At 40.2% G+C, this 21,477-nt stretch overlaps 1 protein-coding gene across 9 annotated transcripts in view; it reads left to right on the top strand.

Moving 5' to 3' along the window:
* Positions 1–21,477, top strand: part of ADGRB1 (adhesion G protein-coupled receptor B1) — a 4,264,735-nt gene that overhangs the window by 3,300,943 nt on the left and 942,315 nt on the right. For all 9 annotated transcript variants that reach the window (XM_044067288.1, XM_044067286.1, XM_044067290.1 and 6 more), the window contains one exon: positions 19,489–19,592. In XM_044067288.1, coding sequence (XP_043923223.1) covers positions 19,489–19,592 — 104 coding nt within the window. The remainder of the gene's footprint in view (positions 1–19,488; positions 19,593–21,477) is intronic.

The following is a 21,477-nucleotide window of genomic DNA, read 5'->3' as shown; positions in this document are numbered from 1 at the left end:
ATGAATTAACAAAGTCAAGGAACTTTTGCACTATTTGATTGGGGCTAGCATATGTTTCCCAGCTGATGGGGTATATCAGATTTTGCAGGATGTGGTGAAGATGGAATCATTGGAATTGGGAGAGTCAAACAGATATAATTATAGAAGTAATTGTCTCCCCTGGCTATTGGCATGCCATGGGCAAATTATAGTTTGAGAGTCATAAAAAGGATGAGATTCTAAGACAGGAAGTGCAAAAGGGGGAATGTGTCACACCAGTGTGCTTTTTTGGTCCAGTTGTAAGCTCAGAATCAAATAAAATATTATTGGACTCTGTGGTGTAATATGTATTAAGTGTTTTAAACTGTTTGACTTATTATCTGAAATGATGATGTTCAATAAAGTTGTTTGAAATACAGGGGTGTGATAATGGAGAAAATAAGTGGAAGTGTGACCCTCTGTATCAGAGCAACAGAAAGGAGGAGTAAAAGTAAATGGCATGAAGTTGTCCATGTCACATAAAAGACATGAAATGGCAATATACTCAGCACAGGTGATATAATTGCATTTCCTAATAAGGAAAAAAAACAAAAATAAAAAAATGAATGGTAGAAAAGGAGTGGCATTGCTGGTGCAGGAATTTGATATGTGAGGTAATGATGAAAACATCTTGAGAGCATTGACTTGAAAGAGCAGTCTTATTTCTGACATAACAAGGAGCAATCCTTAGAAAATAACTGCTGAATCCTGCTCAATACAGTGCAGTTTTGGATTTTCCGAGATCGTTGCACACTGATCAGCAGCTTAATTTCAGCTCTCTCACTGTGAATAAAAGAAACTGATAAATAAGGGCCAGTAATTCTGCCTGTTTTAGTAAAATTCATTTACTGCTTAGTAAGTATACTGTCTGAATGCCAGCAAAGAAGAAACTTATAGAACATGAAAGAAAATCAGTTAGAAATGGTGAAAAGAAAACATTGATTGGGAAGAAACCTGCAGCTGTACAGCAAAAAACTGTCCAAGCTCCAGCTTTGGTAGAAGAGATGGCTTCCAGTAATTTAGAGGAAAGGTAGGTCAAATGTGCTCAGAGCTGATTAAAATAAATGACATTTTGAAGGAGTATATTAAGGCCAAATAACAAAAGGCTGTAAAATGGTAGAGGGTTTAAAGAGTTGTTCAGATGGTTGGGAGGGTGGCCTAATGGTTAAGGTGTTTGCTTTACAAACACAAGGTGCAAGGTTTGAGTCTCCCAAGGGATAATTGGCTAAGCTTAAAATGGCTCGCAAGGGCAGTTAGATATTTAAAGGAATAGTACTAACGTATGAACTATTCCTTTAAAAAAAAAAGGGGGTTGGGAGGATGGCCTAATGGTTAAGGTGTTTGCCTTACAAACACAAGGTGCAGGGTTTGAGTCTCACAAGGGATAATTGGCTAGGCTTAAAATGGCTCGCAAGGGCAGTTAGCTTAGTACTAACCTATGAACCTATGAACCTATGATAAAATTGCAAAAATCAGAGGTTGAAATGAAGAAATTACTGGCTAAGAATGAGAATGCTAAAGAAATGCTGTTTCAGAAAATGGTAGTTAGAAGACAGAGCACACAGAGAAAACCTAAGATTTTTAGCTGTACCAAAGAAACTGGAAGGAACAGACTGTATTAGTTTTAGGAAAGCACAAATAAGTAAGTGGACTAGTATTCCACAGCTGGATTTATTAATTGATAGGGCACATTGTGTATATGCTCCAAACCTGGTAATGTGAAAGCAGCCAATACCTACATTAGTAAAGATATCATTACAGCAGACAGAGTCATTCCTGACAAAAATGTGGCAGAAAAGCAAATTAGTATCAAAATGAAACAGTAGAGTATTTGTAGGAAAGTGTTATTTACAGTACGCCAGGGAGAACAGAAGCACATTTTTCCCAGCAATTAGAGAATATCAAGAGGCAGGTATGAGATTCAAGCTACTGTATCCAGCTGTCTCAGAGTATTTTCCTGGAGGATCAGTCATTTTCTGATGCAGAAAAGGTTAAGGAGGAACTACAGAAGTTTGTCCAACAAAAAGAGAGGCATCAAACAGAAGAGGTCCCTGTTTCTCATTCTTGTGGTAATAAAGCTCATAGAGAGACTTTGATAGTGAAACCATTTCTAGTGTTCCAAATGAAAATGTTTGAAAGACAGAAAAAAGCGCAGGTGTTGACAAGAAAAATCAGGAGTACCTTGGACTTGAACTGGAGTCAGTGGTAGGGAAATAGAGATTGACAAGAAGAAGACCAGCAACACTGAAATTAGTGAATAAATTTGAGTCAGTTAAGCATTAATCACATTTGAAAAATAATGCTTGACAAGAAAGAGTGGTTGAGAAAGACAGAAAGTTTCTTGACTTTGTTAAATGTGTTGGGTGACTGTCAGACATATACCCCACTTCCTGTTATTAATGTTTGGAATGCCACTACAAAAATAGTATTTATATTAAAAATGTCATGATATAAGCTGCATGTTATATAGTAAAACTTTTTTAAGTGATTGGTCATAAAGATACAAGTACTTTTCTTATTTAGTTTTAAGAAATGCAGGTATTACAATGTAAAAAGAAAAGAAAGGCTAGACAAAAGCATGTTCAAGTTAATATAATTTAATCTTGGTCTGCTGATGTGGGGGATGTGGTGTAAAAGTGCACTAATTCTAATATATGTAGAGCTAAAATGTTTTATTTTACTTTTGCAAAGATGAGTGCCTGGATTGAGGCCCTTGGGTTAATCTAATGACTATTTTTTTTTTATGTGAGCAAGTGGGTTTTAAAAATGAGAGACCTCAGTATAATGAATAGCTTTCCTTTGTTCAATGTGAGTTGAGAAGAACCTTTTGTTCTTAGGTTTCCATGTTAACAAACCGACGAAAGGGGAAAGCAATAAATTGAGATGTCTGGACATTGTTTACTGAGAGAAATGTAAAATTAAAAGATATAAGAAGAAGAAGCTCAGTAAAAAAAGTTTAAAATTATTAGAAGGGAATAAAAGATAGCAGCTTTCCTGGTAACTAAAACTTTAATGCATTTACTAGATTAGAGTACAATTTCGCTTTTTCAGAGAGAGCCAGTGTAGTTTTTCTTAGGGCTAAAAGTTTATATTTTTCTGTTAGCATACAAGCTGCTTTTCATATCTTGGAGGGGAATAAAAAGTAAACAAGAAACAACAGCATTTAGGGGTAAGTATGAGCACTGGCTATAACAAGTACATTAGCATGGATTATCTTAATTTTAGGTTAGTTAATGCCTGTGAGTGCAGCTGTCGATTTGTGACAGTTGTTCCTATCAGTAGAATTAAAATTCATTATTTAAAGATGTAAACAGATTTGTGAGTTTGTCCTAAGTTAAAAGGTCATGAGGGTGTTGTGTGTGTGTGTGTGTGTGTGTGTGTGTGTGTGTGTGTGTGTGTGTGTGTATGTTTTCTTTTTTTAGGTTTTTCATTAAAACAGAAAGTCCTGTAAAATGTAATATAGGTTCAAATGGAGTTTTTCAAGATACAATAGTATAAAGGATAAACCTGCCAAACATTAATGGGTACATGTAACACAAAAACTTGAAAACACATTTAAAAAACAGACATATATATATAAAATAGGTGGGAATAATAACATAAATTACAAAGGCTTGTAAAGCTTATAAATTATTATTATAAAAATATATATAATATAAATTATTATTGTAAATTATATATTATTTATTATTATAAAGTATAAAGGCTACACTAAACAGTTTTTTTAACATGAATGGCCTCAAAGTTATAGACAGAAAGGAAGAGTAATGAATGATATTAAGAAATGCAGAATGCAAATAGCAATAATACAGGAGACACATTTGGAAAGAAGTGAGCATGTGAATTTGATAAAGAAAGGATTTCAGGATGGATATTCAGCAGAATTTCAGGGCCAAAGGAAAAGGCGAGTACTTATATTAATTGCTAATGGAGCTTCAATAGTGATAGAAGTGGTGGAAAAGATAATAGTGGATTTGTTGTATAAAAGAACTATTTGCAAGGGAGTAGGATTATGCTGGCATGTATTTATAATCACCTAAAACTGCTATTATGGAGTTTAAGAAAATGTTGAGAGAAATAATCAGCTTTCATCAGGGGATATTATTTAGAGGTGGGGATTAGAACTTCATTTGCAACTGTGAGGATGTATCCAGGGAAGTAGAAGTGAACATTAGCAAAAGAGGGTACGTTTCTGAAGAAATTTCTGAAAATATTTGGTATGGAAGATGGGAAATTCATAGGAGGAAATCAGAGAGAATGTACATATCATTCCACAAGGTACAGTAACTGGGCTAGATTATTCAGACATTATATTTCACAGGAACATGTGCATTTAATTGAAAGGTTCAACACACATCCAGTAACTTTTCAGATCATGCACCAATAACAGCTAAGATAAAAATGCAGGGTAATGAAATAAAAATGAGACACTGGCACTTCCCCACCCTCCTGTCAGAAAGAGAGGAATTTAAGGAATGGGTAGTAGAAATTATCTGAGAGTTATTAGGGAAGATAGAAATTTCTTCATGAGCTATAGCTAGTGAATGGGATAAAATGAAAGTGGAGTTTAAAAATTGGGTAGAAATAAAAGAAAAAGAGTTATGGATAAGAAGTAACAAGAATTATTTAGAGGGCCTGACAAAGGTTAAAGTATTTTAGGCTATGGAGAATATCACAGAACAAGAAAAGGCAAAATTGCAGAGTGCTAAAGAGAAAATAAAGGAATATCTAGATAATATGTATGAGTTTGAAAAGATTGCTGTTAAGCAAGTGTTTTTTTGATAATAACTCTAGAGCACAAAAACATTTAGCACAATGAGTTAGGTAACTGAAAGTAGAAAGGGTTGCTCTCAGACTTAGGGCCCATAACAAGAAAAATAACCAGAGATCCTGTAAAGCTGTTAAAGATATTTTGGAAATTTTATTACAATTTGTATAAAGCAGAGGAGTGTGGCGATCAAGAAAAAGCATAACTGGAAATATTTATGGAAGACTTAAGTATGCCAAGGTTAGATGTAGATGAAGCTCAACAATTAGCAGTTAAGATAGGAGGAGATGAGATAGAAATGGTTGCATATATTCAATCTGCAGAAAGTCTCCAGGAATAGATGGTATTCCTGTGAAAGTTTCAAAGCTAGGAGGGAAGAAAGTGATAAAGTTCTGGAAAGTTTTGTTTGCCATTATTTTAAAAGGAGGAGAAGCACTAACATCCTGGAAGACAGCTGTGGTGGCTGTAATACATATAAACCCATCAGACCCAGCTTTTCATATAGGACCATATCAATTTTAATCCATGATTATAAAGTGTTTATGTCTATAATAGCTAAAAGAATGGCACAGATGTTGCCAAAATTGATAGATATGGATCAATGTGGTTTTGAGGAGGGGAGATAAACATCTGACAACCTTAACAGAGCAAGAATGATGCAGAGGGAAGCAGAATGAAAGGAAATACTGCTGTCTTTGGTGGGTCTTGATGCAGAAAAATCATTCTACAGAGTGAGCTGGGATTTTGAGAGTAGGGTAAAAGAAACATTTGCATTCCCAGATACATTAATATGGTTAATTACAAGGTTGTATGAGGGATCTGAGCAAAAAATTAAAGGAGGAAGGTTCTCTCTGATAAATTGCGTCTATACAGAGGAACCAGGCAGATGTTTCCTCTTTGTTACTTGCAATATATTTAGAGCCATTGGCAAAGAAAATAAGGGACAGAGAAATTCAAGGATATATTTGGTATGGTAATCAAGAAAAGTTGGCTTTATTTGAAGAAAATATTATTTTGTACCTGATAAAACCAGAAAAGGGCATGTCAGTGTTGTGGAACATTCTGAGACAGTTTCAGGTCTTTTCAGGGTATAAAATTAATGAAGACAAAACAAAGGCTATAGTTCTAACCTATGTACCTACACGTGAATAGGAAACGCACCCCAGGGATCACTTCTGTAGCTCAGCTCGACAGTGGCACAGGAAAATAACTTTCTTGGGTGGCATAAGCCAGGGAACCTTGTTGGCTAGGCTTACTTAGGCCCTTGGGACGATAGCCTAGTACCTACCTATGAACCTATGAATTAGTTCAACAATACCCAGGTTTATGTAGACACGATAAAATGAAATATTTAGGAGTATGGGTTAAAAAGGATTCTCCTATGGCAGCCAAGGATATTTGTGAAGAGACTAAACAGAAGATGATATAAAAATTGAGCAATTGGAAGCTCTTGTTTTATGGATATGGATTAGTGTGTTTAGTTTTAAATACAGGTCAGGCATATTTTTATCAACCAGAGGAGAAGTTGTAGGCATTAATTACTAAACAGTTTAAGGATTTTATCTGGGAGGGAAAGAGGGTAAGAATAAGTGGGATAAGCTGATCCTTCCAATAGAAGAAGATGGTTTACGATTTCCTTATTTGAAGAGATATTTAGACCTACACTGTTAAGGCTCATACACATAAGCAGAAAGCTGTAATACAAAGTGGAAAGGGATGATAATAAAACAGGAGGAAAATTCAAGAAATAAGGAGAAAGTGGGGTTTTGGATGCAGATCCTTAGAAGACTAGGAACAGCAGTGCAGAATATTATATTCATAAAGTACTAGAAGTATTCTAAGAACTAAGCCAACATGAGAATGAAGAAAAGATATTCTGCCGATATGGATGACTTCTATTAGGGGTACAGAAAATAGGAAAGAATGAGGCTGGAATTTAATGGAGAAAACTGGCAAATGAACCAAGGTACTGGGAGCAAATAACTACATAAGAAAATTAATAGAATAAAAAGAGGCCAAGAAGAAATTTGGAGTGGGGACTAGAGACTGCATTCCCTGTCAGAGATTCATATCAGAGTAGAGATAAAGAAAGGGATAGGGCAATTTGAAAAGAAACACCTGCTTTATAGAGGCTTTTGGTGAATCCAGAATAGAAGTTTCTGTTAAAAAAAGTATAATTAGTAGGGTATTTAAAATATTGCACAATAACTATAGGAATCAATCAGAGGAGGTTAGAAAAGGTTTGGAAGAGAGACTGGATTAGCAGTTTACAAGAAAACAATGGGAGGGCATATGTGTTCAGGATTGTGATGTATATCCCCTCCTTGTATTATTGTCCAGTTAACAATGTGGCTATTTAAGAGTCACTTATATCTGGGTTTGAGTTTATAGATGATTTTGGATAATGGCGGAGCATGTGCTGCTTGCTTGTATTTCAGTGTGCTAATGTAGTTAATGTTGAGTAGGCCGAACATGATATCAGGGAAATGTATTGTGGTATTCTGATTTAATTGTTGTATGGTAGGTGTAGGTAAGTAACAGTGGGAGAAAGACCTGTGATAGCTGGTTGAGAGTGTCAGTATAATGAGAAATTCTAGTGGTAGAAGATGAAGTAGCGACATATTTGGGATTTAAAATAATGTATTTATAGGTGATCACAACAAGAGGCTCAATGGTTTGATTCTCGACTGGGGTGCCTTCTGCGCAAAGTCTGCATGTCCTCTTTGCGTTCACATGGGATTTCTCTGGGTGCTCCGGTTTCCTCCCACATTCCAAAAGACATGTAGTAGGTGGATTGGACACTCTAAATTGGCCATAAGTGTGTGTGTACATGCAACTGTGTTTGATGCATGTCTGAGTAGGGTTGGGCCTTGAGCTAGCAACCTGAGACTGCAAAACCTATAACTGCTACAGAAACAATGAGTACTGAAAGGTGCTCATTGCCTAATGTACCACATGGTTTGTAAACGGGAAAGGGAGAGAGAGAGATTGATAGGTGATAGTGTGTGGTAGAAGGACTCACGGGCTGCAGTTATAGGTAGTCGAGATTAGTGGGAGTAGTAAATTAGAGTAAGCTGATAGGCAGGATTGATAGGTAGATATAGGGACTGATAGGTAGGTATTGGGAAATATTGATATGAATAAGGATAAATTTATATGGTGAGAAGACTGTTAATAGTATAGAATATGTATAGTGAGAACAGATTGTTAGAAAGAAGTACTGATTTACTTATGTATGGCTTTAGGGAGATTGAGGGTAGAGGGGTTTAAGCAGTACATAGAGATAATGGAAAGGCTGAGAGATATTATAGAGGAAGAGATGAGAGATAAATGTTAATCTGATTGCAGTATATGAAGGAAAATTACAAAGATGAAAGGAAGAAGGAGTTGTACTGAGGTGAGAAATAGAGCTATAGTTGGGGAAACGTTTGAGTAGGATATTTTGCCATTTTCTTTTACTACAATAATTGGAAACAGAAAATATACCCCTGGGATTCCACCCATGTCCCTGCTGGACAGGGGCATCGGGTGCTGATTTGTCTAAACATGAGCTAAACTCTTGGCTCGGCTGATAAGGGCCTCAAGGCCAATACCCTAATAACCTCCGATGATCCTATGAATAATAATATAGAGAAGTACAACTGGGTCTCTAGTCATAACCAAACTGTTATATGTTTGAGAAATGTATATCAAGAAATTTTCTTTAAGGTAGCCCTGAAGTACACAATATTTCAGAAAAAACACATACAGAAAAGGACAAAAGATAATGATATAAGCAGAAAGTAGCAGTAAAGACAGAAAAGCAGAGACTCAAAGTAAGGAAAGGCTGGATAGTTAGTTCAGTTATAATTTTTACTAATGCAGAGTCTTTAAAGAGAAAGGGAGGTAGGGATAGTGACACTAAATAAAATAAGTAAGGGATGGCTGAGAAAAAAATGCTAGATTAATACTTTTACACAGTTTGGAAATAAATCAGTGGTGATTTCCTACAAATTTTGTGATAAAATCCTTGTGTAACAGTAGAATGAAACCCAAATATCTTTAAAAAATAATTTCTGGATATGTAAGACAGTAGAGTAATATACATGGGCTTCTTTATTTTCATTGACCCTTTATTCAGCAAACCATAGCTTGAGAAGCTATTTCAGCACCCTTGATTCAGGGAATGGCTGGTACTGGAAGATTTGTATACCTCCTCCCCTGCAGTAACCATGTTAGAACCTGTTCTTGAATTTTGCTGTGTTAGGAATCACTGGAATAATTTTGTCATTGAATAACAACTGTCCCCTTATTTCTAACCCTAACCTTACACATTATCACAAAAAAACATCCCTAACACTATCAATATTCAGACAAATTTGGTCTAAAATGAATATTAGGGTTTGAGTTAAGTGATTTGAAAGGGATACTATTTGCCTTCTTTTTTGATCATTTGGTTGTTTATTTTTTGGTTAAGCATCTTTTTGAAATGCCAGCATCGATTCATTGTATTTCAGTCTCTGTGCATTTTGATGGACTGTCATATAATTGTGAATGTAAGTTTCAGCGGTAGGCTGTGACATTTAAAATGTCCATCCACACCTAAAAGGGATATTGGTTGTCTTAAAAAGAGAAAGACAGGATAGTGCATGTGAGAGAGAAAGAGAGAGAGAGAGAGAGAGAGAGAGAGAGAGAGAAAGAGAGAGGACAAAGCTTAATGTCAAGACATATGCTTGCCTTACTGAGAAAAAAATCTTAAGAATGCAAAAATACGGAGTATGGGTATTTGCTCATTACTGATAACGTTCTTGAAGCAGTTAACACCAGAGTTTAGCAAGATATCATTTCAAGTGCTGGAGTTTGGCAAGAAATCATTTCAGTGCCTGTCAGAGTAAAGGTTATGGAAGAAGAGGCAGTAAGAGGAATCATTTCATAAATAATAAATAGTTGCGCTAAATCTCTTACTTCCAACATTAAAGAAAGTTGAAAGGGCATCCATTAAAACATAACTTTATAAAGGCAGAGTAAGTGACTTGCATTGACTTGGTTAGACATGAGGGAAGAAAGTATCAAGGACAGTGATTTTCCATTTTTTTCCTGTGAAAACTGCAAAAAAAGTCTAGAATTTTAACAGTCTGAGTAGTACGAAAAAAATGAAATTTCACTGAATCTGCACTTGAGCCAAATCATTTATTTACCATAATTTGTATTTTTCTTGTCAGTTTACTGAGAGTTATGAACATTTTTTTCATTTTCAAATATACTGATGAATAAAAAATTGATAATATTATTGCAGTAATAATGAGAAGTTGCACTTAATCATGGATAAAATTCCTGATATTACTTTTCATTAAAGTGAATTTCATTTTTAATGACTTAAATTAGCTTTCCTCAAAATATGCCTAATATGCTACAATGTTATCATACTCAAAACAGTGTGTGGTTTAAAACACTGAAAAGCGTGGTTAGCAAACAGCATAGTACATTCCAGAGTACTAACAGCAGCACACTAGTGATCTCAGTAAGCAGCGATCATGGCATTTTGTGCTGTCCAGAGATAAACATTTTATGGTTTATAAGATGTATGTTAAGCAGTTTAACAAAAATGCTTAATATTGGATGCATTGTTGTCTATTTTCATCTGATTCAGCATTTAGGTTGCTGTATCTGATCAGATCTGACTTCGGCGCATTCTACCAGAGCTTTGGATCTGAGACACTGACTCCTCCCCTATCCATAATTCTCTCCTTCTGTCTGATTTACCTCTGTTCATGTTTGCCGACTATTCTACTTAAATAGACAAAATATTAAGGAATGGAATAATAACCTAAAAGTGTTCCACACTTTAGAAAGGTGATGTTCAACAAACAGATAGGGTCTTACTAGAGATCTGTCTGAACCCCAGAAGATGCAAATGACAATTTTGGAATGAGGAAAGAGGGTGAGCGTGAGGGATGATGAACTGAAACCAACCTGTACTGTACATATACATCAGCAGGGTTGGGTGTTAGCAGAGGTAGACAGGAGAGTGTGGGAGTGGGTGGTTTATCCTGGCTTGCCCGTCCTTGGGGGAGGGAGGGAGGTGGTGCTTGGAGTCAACTAGATTGCTTCTGTTGTAGGCAGAGGGTTAAACAACAGCAGTGTCAGAGGACCAAGGGGCATGGTTATAGAAGCTCTTGTAGGTGTATGTGTGTGTGTGTGTGTGTGTGGGGGGGGGGTATTATGTTCACTGCAGAGGGTCCCCCCATGTTGATGTAGGGACTCGTGCCAGCAATCAGGAGATGAGTACAGGGACACACCACAAATAAATAAATCAATAAGTAAATAACTCTGATGGCCTCCTTGATGACTGCTCCTGAGAAAAGGATGGCTTGTGGTTGGCAGGCAACAGGGGAGATATATGATTAAAAAATTATAAAAAAAGTACCATCAGCATTTGAGTAACAAACATGTGTACATGTATGCATGCACACAAATACACCACCTTATGCCTCTGCACTTCTGTTGATCTCAAGTCCCAAATTGCCATGAATATGATTTAATAAAAATGTCCTAGGCAACACAGTGGCAGAGTGCTTGAGTTTGCTGCAGGTGACCTGAGGTCAAATAGCTGTTCAGGTGCTGAATAAATGGCCAGGGGGAGGGGCTATTGAGTAGTCTACTCTAGATCTGCTACCTTTGGGGAGGACTTGGGCTTTTGCCATAACCAGATACCCACTGAGGGAGAGTAGAGGGTGACTGCATCAGTTTGTGCCTTCTGCTTAGTCTTTGTGGTATTGTTAGGGCTAGGGCATGCACCTCATATTCTCATGTATATCATGAAGTGCTGTTGCTCACTCTTTTTCTCCCACTTAAGTGGTTTATCTTCCTTTCAAGTTCCAGTTATCTTGCATGATAAGAACAGTCTATCACTGGTGACTATAATGATGATGCGTCCTTCCATTACTGTTCAGCAGTGGAGGCAGAATCAAAAAATTAAAAGAAGAGTGACAAACCAGTATCAGTGCCCTTTTATTTGACAGTTTATTGTTGCAAATGGCCTTGAGGCTGACTTCATTGCTTCTCTTGTTACCAGTCTCACTCTGGCACATTTACATAGTCGTTTCTAATGGCATTCTGTTTAGGTGCAGCTCCTGATTCAGTTCTTAATTGGTGCATTGTATTCGTTTTCCAGGCTAGGGTAACACTAGTAACCGACCTCCTTCTTTACTGTTTGTTTCCTGGCTATATGAATAGTATGTTATCTACAAACACAGTATTGCGGCAGTCACCGCACATGTGCAGATTGAATGAACTCAGAATTATCCAGATCAGTCATTTAAAGATGTTGGATCAAACTGATGTTTCAGGTTGAGGTTCAACTATTTTTCAGTGCTGTAGAAATGAGAATGGCAGGGCGACCACGGTGGTGCAGCGGTTAGCGTTGTCGCCTCACAGCAAGAGGTTCTCTGGTTCGGTCCTCGGCTGGGGTGCCTTCTGTGTGGAGTCTGCATGTCCTCCCTGTGGTCACATGGGTTTCCTCCAGGTGCTCCGGTTTCCTCCCACATCCCAAAGACATGCTGTAGGTAGACTGAACACACTAAATTGGCCCTAGATGTGAGTGCGTGCATGTGTGTGCCTTCTGTCAAAGGTTGGATGCCAGGCTGGCAATTCGACACCGTAAAAAACTCCACTGCCAATCATGAGCAGACAGATGATCCACTGTGGCGACCCCTAACCGGGAAAAGTTGAAAGAAGAAGTAGAAATGAGAATGGCAGCCCAGTTTTTGATGTGCTTTTAATGTGATTTAATTCACATGTGATCAAAGATTGTGGTTTTGGTTAAGTAGACAATAAAACACTTAGACACAGAGAGGGATATATATATACTCCAGCAGAGTAAGCTAGGATCAATTCCTTCCAAATACATTAGTGTTTAAGATATGAGTTTATGAAAGACTATACGTTAAGTTGTCAATCTCGTCTTCATTCTTGCTGGATGGGTTCGGAGCCGATCCTCGGCTCCGACTCGGCCACTTACTAAAGCGCGAGAGCTTATTTTACCGGCTCGAGGCAACCCTATATCCCATGATGCTAGGTGATAACTCCCCAGATCTCGTTTGCTGCTTTCGCTTGCGAGGTGCGTATTTTTACCGGCTCCTGGTAAGTCTTTAAATATATAGTCTTCAGTCACCCTTTTTGGTTAATTTTCACTCAGTTGTTTTCAGTATTTAGCGACTACCTGTAATTCTATTCCTGTTTATACATTCCCCTTTTATCCCTTATATCCCCTCCCCTCCACCCTTAGGTTAGGCCTTAAGCCTGCCCCTTTTCTAATTTTTCTTAGGGATCCTGTGGAGTGTTTGGGTGTGTCAGTATCCTAATTAATATTTTTATTGTTTTTTTATAGTTTTTTGTGTTGTGTGTGTGTGTTTTCTCTTTCCCTTTGTGATCCCTCGACACTGTTATGTCGAAGGAGCCAAAGGAAACTAAGATCTCAGGCTTTAAGAAGTGTGACTCGTGCTGTCAGAAAATGTCTCTGACAGACGGTTACACTTCTTGGGTTTACTGCCTGGGACCCCTGCACCTGCAGGACTCTTGTTCTGTGTGTCATGCATTCAGTCCAAGAGTCCTGCAGGAGCGCAGGAACAAACTTATACTGAGGGGCTTGTTAAAGCCCGAGGGCTCCCCGACTAAGTCTGTGTCGGGGAGGCCTTCGAAATCAGCAAAACCGTCAGCTCCAAGTACTAAGCCTTCAGCTGCTGGCTCTTTGTCTGACATTAGATCAGCTCTGGCTGGAGCCGATCCCTCCGAGTCACAGGTTCCGGTCTCGGCACCACTCGGTGCCGATACCTCTGAGTCCATGCATTCACTGTTGGCTCCGGCTCGAGCCGACGTGTCCTCGGCTCCTTTGGCTCCATCCATATCTAAGAAGAGGTCAAGATCCCCTTCATTGGAGTCCATCCATTTGGCTCCGAGATCTCCCCTGCTCTCGGAGCGGAGCCATCGGAGCTGATCTTCTCGGTCATCCAGGTTCTCAGATCACGACCTTGAGAGAGTGGTAAGTAGACTGTTAAAGTCTCAGGCATTGGCCCAGATGATCTGTAGCCCATCTCATCAGATGGTAGCTATTACGACTCCACCTATTTTTCCTCTTTCGACTCTCCCTCAGAGTTCGGAGCCGTGACTGTTGTTGCGTCGGAGCCGATACCTCCCCCTTCAGCTCCTTTGTCTTCCGCTCCGATCTCCTCCTTGATGCCTTCATTGGATGGATCCGGGTGCCTGGTCTCTCTCGTCGGCTCCGAGGGGGCGAGTGGCATCAGACCATTGTCCGACCCCATTCTCCCTCTCGGAGCGTCGGCGCTGGTGAGCTCGGCCCCGACATTGGCCTCGGAGCCTTCCCTGTCGGTGCGGCCTGGGGTTCCTACCTCTTCGGAGTGGGGGCCCTCTGGCCTTTCTGATAGGGGAGCCTTCGAGGTGATGAGGAGTGTACTAGCCCCAGGGCATAGTCAACGGTCAGCTCCATCAGCTCCTCCCACTACAGTGCCTGCTGATGTCTCTTCCCACTCTCTTGCTCCCAGACCCAGAGATCCAACGCCTCAGGTTTCCCCACTGGGAATTTCTTCCTCTTCCAAGGCTTCTCCTAACCTGTCAGCAGAGCCTCCGCGTAACAGGACATGTAAGAGGAAGCATGTGGACTCCCCTGAGTCCATTACATCTGACACCGACTTGGATGAGTCAGAGGGATCCCCAAAGTCCCCCTCTGAGGATGTCTCTTTCTCAGACATCCTAGAAATCCTAAAGCAGAGGGGGAACTGGTCTTCCCTTAATCCTTCCGAGGACGAGTCGGTGTACCTGGAGGCGTTTGGTTCTCGACCCTCCACCTCCTGGGTGTCTCCGCTTTTCGACCCCCTTATGGAAGTAGTGGCTTGGAAGGCGTGGTCGGCCCCGGATTCAGTGGAACCCACCCCTCGGAGGCCATCTAAATTCATCACAGCACCAGTTGACAAACAATTTCTAACAAAAGGTGTACCGGCAGATGCCATGGTAGTGGCTGCAGCCACCAAGAAGGAACTAGCTGATCCTTCAGTACCTATCCATCCTCCTAATAAGGATTCTAGGACCATGGATAGGTACGGTAAGTGGATGTTTTCTTCAGCGACATTTGCCATGCGGTCGCTGAATTACTTGTGTCACTTTACCCGCCTTCAGAGAGATATTCTCAAAGAGCTGGGAGACGTCTTACAGGATCCATCAGCTGTTGGGACCCAGGATAAAATAAACTCACAGCTTGGAACCCTGAACTCGATTGTTAACTCCTCCATGCGTCTAATTTCATATGCAGCCGATGGAGCGAGTAGGGCCGCGGGCACAGGAGTGGCCTTAAGGCGTCATGCCTGGATGCGGCTGTGTAATTTTGCAGACCCTTTCAAGGCATCCTTAACAAGTCAGTCGGGGGAAGATTGTCGCTGTACCCAATAGCCTGGCTTTCCCTTACTCAAGACAAATGGGTACAGTCGATCATATCCGAGGGTTACAAAATTCCCTTTATCCAAACCCCAATTCAGCAAAAGGGAACCCTTCCAGACGTTCCTCCCAGTCTAAGGGAACCAGCAGTATCAGAGATATCAAAACTCCTAGCAAAAAGAGCCATCCAGCCAGTCCCAGCAGACCAACTAGGATCCGGAATCTACTCAAGGTTCTTTTTGGTACTGAAAAAGACAGGGGACTGGAGACCAAAATTAGATCTCAGCAAACTAAACAAGTTTGTAAAGAGAATAAGATTCCGGATGGTCACGCTACAGTCCATTCTACCCTTTCTGGGCAAGGACAATTGGATGTGCTCCGTGGACATTCAGGATGCGTACTATCACATCAAAATTCACAGGCGCTCCAGAAGGTTTCTCCACTTTCGGCTGGGGACCAGTCATTACCAATTCAGAGCCCTGCCCTTTGGTCTCACTACAGCCCCCAGAGTGTTCACCAAATGTATGGCAGTGGTTACAGCTCACCTGAGACAGCAAGGATTCCAGGTGTTTCCATATCTAGACGACTGGCTCCTCACCGCCACCACCAGGCATCAACTTCTCCAAGCCAGAGCTTACACCATTCACATTTGCAGAGGGCTAGGAATCTCTATAAATTTCAAAAAGTCTGCCTTGTTGCCTTGTCAGTCTATTACCTCTATAGGCGCCAACTTGAACACTGTACAACTTTCAGCAAAGTTAACAGATCAAAGGGTCTTAGATATTCAAAACCATGTCCATGTTTTTCTTCAGAGCACAAAAATTCAGACCAGGTATGTCATGAAAGTATTGGGTCTTGTGGCGCCGCCATAACACTTCTTCCCCTTGCACGTTTTTACATGCGTCTTCTACAGTGGATGCTTTTTGCCCAATGGTCTTTTCAGCAACTCCCCATGCACCACAAGATCATGATAACTCCAACTTGCAAAAGTCATCTGTCCTGGTGGATATTGTCCCCTCAAGTCCATCAAGACAGACCCTTTGTTCCTCCTCCCCCGGTCACCACGGTGACATCGGACGCCTCCCTGATTGGGTGGGGGGGGGCATTTTCAGGGTAGGATGGTCCATGGCACTTGGCAACCTTTCGAACGCCACCTGCACATAAATGTCCTAGAGATGAGAGCAGTGCTTTTAACGTTGCAAGCCCTTCACAACTCTCTTCCCCTAGGAACTATTGCAATCCAAATGGATGATATGTCCGTAGTGTGGTATATCAACAAGCAAGGCGGAACCAAGTCCTATCCCCTGTGTCGAGAGGCACTCAGACTTTGGCAATGGGCAATCTGCTGTCAGCGGTTTCTGATAGCAATGCATATCCCCGGGAAGTCCAACATCATAGCGGACAGGTTGAGCAGAGCTATACTCATGCCACATGAGTGGTCTCTCATACAATCTGTGGCGGAAGAGATTTTTCAGAAGTGGGGCCTTCCTTGCTGCGATCTTTTTGCTACACCCCAAAACAGCAAATGCCCTGACTTCTTCACCCTCTTCCCCCTTCCAGGCCATCCCCTCAGAGATGCTCTAGTCCAAGATTGGCCTCGGGGACTTCTCTATGCCTTTCCACCTTTTCCTCTAATCCCACAAGTAATTCAGAAAGCAACCGCCTTGAGAGCCAAGTTGATTCTCATTGCCCCTTATTGGCCTCGACAGATATGGTTTCTGTTCCTACATCATTATCTTTTGGTACAGCCTTGGCATCTGGACCCAGTTCCAGATCTGTTGACCCATCAGTCGGGGCAGCTGCACCAATCCCTACATTCTCTCAACCTCACTCCTTGGTTGCTCCACTTCCGTCCTTAGCAAGGCTTCCTATGATTTTTAATCCCGTCCGGGATATCATAGTAGCTTCCCTTAAATCTTCCACCAGAAGGATTTACACTAGTAAGTGGAAACGTTTCTCCTTCTGGGCAAAGGCAAGGAATATAGATCCCTTTACTGCCCCAATTCATTCGGTCTTAGACTTCCTAGCCGAAATTTTTCATTCAGGGTCTTCTGCCTCTACAGTAAAGGTTCAGTTGGCAGCCATATCGAATTTTCATACAGGCTTATCGGACAACAACATCATGTCCAATAAGCTTTGCAAAGCTTTCCTTAAAGGTGTTTATTTACTTAAGCCTCCAATCAAAGACCCTCCACCTCAGTGGGATCTTAATTTAGTCTTAACATCCTTGATTCTTCCCCCCTTTGAACCTGCAGTCTCCTGTTCATTGAAATTTCTTTCTTGGAAGACACTCTTCCTAGTCGCCATTACTTCTGCTAGGAGAGTATGCGAGCTTCACGCCCTCTGCATTCGTCCTCCCTACTTAATCTTCCATAAATACAGAGTTTCTCTAAGGACTAATCCATCCTTCTTACCCAAGGTGGCTTTGCAGATAAATTTAAATCAATCAATTGATCTCCCAGTTTTTTTCCCAAACTATACTAATAGAGCAGAGCAAAAGCTACATTATCTAGATATTCACCGCCAGCTCCGATACTATTTGGATAGAACCAAACAAATAAGGAAGTCTGATCAACTGTTTTTATCGTACGCAGAAAATAAGAAAGGCCTTCCTGTTTCTAAGGTGACCCTATCTAGGTGGCTGTCTTCTGTGATTACATCTATTTATCAACTCAGAGGCAGTGAATTAACTTCTAAGCCAAAAGCCCATTCAACTAGAGCACTAGCTACAGCTTTTCAAGCTAGACTACCAATAGACACTATCTGTGTGGCAGCCACATGGGCCTCTCCTGCATTACAAATTGGACATGGCCTCCAGGGACAGAGCAACATTTGATTCCACCATTCTTAAGAGTCTGTTCCAATGAGCCACCCAGGATGAAGGTGCTAGGGACGCGGTCCCATCCAGCAAGAATGAAGGCGAGATTGACAACTCAACATTGAGAAGTTATGTACCTACCATAACGTTCCATGTTAGTTGTCTTCTCTCGCCTTCTTTCTTGCGTCCCACCCACCATCCCCCTAGCCTGGATAGACCGAGAAGATCTTCCCGTCCTTGAAGGGTCCTTATATTCCCTTGTTCACCATCTAGGTGTCCTAGGATATATATATTGTAGATAATGATCTTTGGGGGGTTTTATCCCTCTTCCTCCTCCCTTCCAGTTGGAGGATTTTGTTTTATTGGCCTGTGCTAGGTTTTTCAGCTTCCAAACGAGATCTGGGGAGTTATCGCCTAGAATCATGGGATATAGGGTTGCCTCAAGCCGGTAAAATAAGCTCTTGAGCTTTAGTAAGTGGCCAAGTCGGAGCCAAGGATTGGCTCCGAACCCATCCAGCAAGAAAGAAGGCGAGAGAAGACAACTAACATGGAGCGTTATGGTAGGTACATAACTTCTCAATCCTGCAGACAAGGATTTGCTTCCTACAAACTGTGGGTATGTATGCTGTTAATAACCATTCCTCTTCTCTTTGGTCATAAACATATGTACCTTGTTATAGTGTTTTTAGCCGGTGACCAAAAGTTAACTGATAAAATGAATGAATAAACTACACTGAGTGCAGTTTCACATTTCCATATGTCTGAATGTCAGAATTTGGAGAACTCAGAAGAAAGTTTTACTAGGTTCGAAGTAACTGCAGTGATGCTTTAGTAGGAAAGTAGAAGTGCTAAATCAAACATTTAATAACTGTGCGAGACTAAAGTGAAAAAGAATTAGACATCTGAATGGTAAAACTAAATATTTTGCATTGAATAGTGAAAAAAACATGTCATCATGATATAGACAATTGTTTTACAGGGTAATTTTGAGCTCTTCTTCACTGTGAATTTCATTCCTTCATCACATCAGTGGAAACACTTTATGCACTTAAGCACTGCACTTTGGATATGTACTTTATCCTTCTACATATCATTAGTATCCAGCACCCACACACACTTCTCACACATTGACTTGATAGCTGATGGCTGGGAAAGTATGGTTGCATAATTGTTACATAATTTTGTGACATTTCTGAAAGAAATAGATGAAACAGCTTTCCTTGTTGAACATTCAAAACAAGTATTGATTTCTGTCTTTCTGCCTTCTTATTAGCTTTTTTCTTATTTTAGAGAAGAGAGTTTGGTTTTGAATTTGTCTTGCATTTTAAAGAAACAAAAGTAAATAATGCTGCACTGGAAAGTAGTGAGTATTACAGTAAAGGAATTAGAGCTTTAAATGTATGTAATGATGACTAATACTTTGATGTCCGCAGCAATGTGTTTTTTTCCTCTCTTTCAGACTATGGATAAGGGGCTGCTTCCTTCGGTAACATTGATTGTAGGCTGTGGTGTTTCCTCTCTCACCCTTCTGCTTCTTATTATCATCTATGTCTCAGTTTGGAGGTAGGTGATTCTCCTGAACATTTTTATCCCTAGTTGGAGGACTGCAATGCTAGTTATTAGTAATCAATGAAATATATAGACATCATTGTAGCATGGGAGCAAATAATGCTGTTAATTGAATTCCTAGGATGAATACTAATTTCCTTAATTGCTACTTTAAGATTCACTTTGCATTTATTTTTTCTTACTTCAATCAATTCCCCTTTTTCTACTAAAATATATGGATTCCTAATTCCTGATATATATATATATATATATATATATATATATATATATATATATATATATACACACATATTTATATATTCTTAGGCGTTGAGTGACTAAAAAGACAAATGCACTATGACTGCTGACTGTAAGTTTCAAGTATGCTAACAATGTCTTAAACAATTATGCTACAAAATTAGCTATTTGTAATACTGACATTATATTAATAAGTTAGGTAATTGTATTATTAATTTAATGTCTTTATCCACACTGATTTTCTTTTGGATGAAACCTTACTTAAATGGAAACCCTTTCGGCTGAGCTGTTGGTAGCTTAGGTTCATAGGTGTGTACTAGGTTAATGGCCCTGGAGCCTTTACAAGCCTAGTCCAGAGGATTACCCTGGCATCCTGCCACCCGACCTTAGTTCCCAGTGCCTCTGTCAAGTAAAGCCACTAGAGTAATCCCTGGAGTGAATTTTTTTATTTCCCATCCACTTATCAAGATTTCTCTTGAAGAGGGCTAGTGAGGTGCTCTGCTTGACATGTATGAGAAGTCTATTCCATAGCATGGACAGTTTGTGGGTTATGAACCTGTCCCTACAACTTGTTTTGTTGATTGTGGTAATGAGGTTGAGGTCTCTGGAGTATGTGATGTGGAGGGATTGGGATTTCTTTAGATGTAGCATTTCTAACAGAGCTGGGTCAGACATGGCTTTGTAAGTCAAGCAGAGATCGCCTCTAAGTAGGTGATATGAGACAGAGAATAGTTGGGAGTTTTTTAAGTCTGTCCATATAGGGAAAATATTTAAGGCCTAGCATCCCTTTTGTGAAGTGCTTTTGTGGCTTCTCCAGTTGTTGCAGGTGTTTAGTGAGGTACATGCAAAATGGGGAATTGTACTCAATGATTGGCCTAATGAGGGAAGAGTAGAGGGAGACAATGACCTCTTTCTTCTTGGATGCAAAACCCTTAGTAATGAGATGTGCCACATAGAAGGACTTTCTGACCACATAGGCAATGTGGTGGTCAAAAGAGAGGTTACTGTCAACCTGTGTTCCCAGATCTCTTATAACGCCTTCTGTGTTCAGCAGACTACCATCGATGTGGTAATTCATGGGAACTGAGTTTTTCCCAATGAAGATGACAACACATTTTTTGGCATTGAGCTTAAGGCCATGGTTCTGACACCAGTTGTTGGTCTCAGTGAGGCCTTTCTGTAGGATGTCAGCATCACATGGGAAGTTAACAGTAGCTCCCAACTTGCAATCATCTGCAAACTTTGTCAGCCAGAGTCCCTTCATGTTGGCCTGGACTTTAGAGAAGTCGATACCAAACAGGAGAGGACCTAGGACCGAACCCTGTGAGAGTCCACTCATGACTGGTCAGCAGTCTGACTTGAAGTCAGCCACTTTCACACTGTGGGTCCTAACTATGAGCCAGTTTGCAACCCACCTAGTGTTATAGGGGTTGATGCCTTAGTAAGTTTTTCTATGATTCCTGAGTGGGGAATAGTATCAAAAGCCTTGTCCAGATCAAGGTAGGCTGTATGAACCACCTTATCTTCATCCACAGCTCTAGTGACTGACTCAAAGAAGTTGACCAAGTTGAGCAGGCATGATCTACCCTTCACAAAACCAAACTGTGTGGGATCCAGAGTTTGGAGATTCCCTATATCCTTG

The sequence above is a fragment of the Protopterus annectens genome, chromosome 3.part1 (assembly GCF_019279795.1).
Source record: "Protopterus annectens isolate FY-2018-M chromosome 3.part1, PAN1.0, whole genome shotgun sequence".
In the NCBI taxonomy this organism is placed as follows: domain Eukaryota; kingdom Metazoa; phylum Chordata; order Ceratodontiformes; family Protopteridae; genus Protopterus; species Protopterus annectens.
Note: the sequence above shows the minus strand (reverse complement) of the source record. Positions and strands in the feature narration are given on the sequence as shown.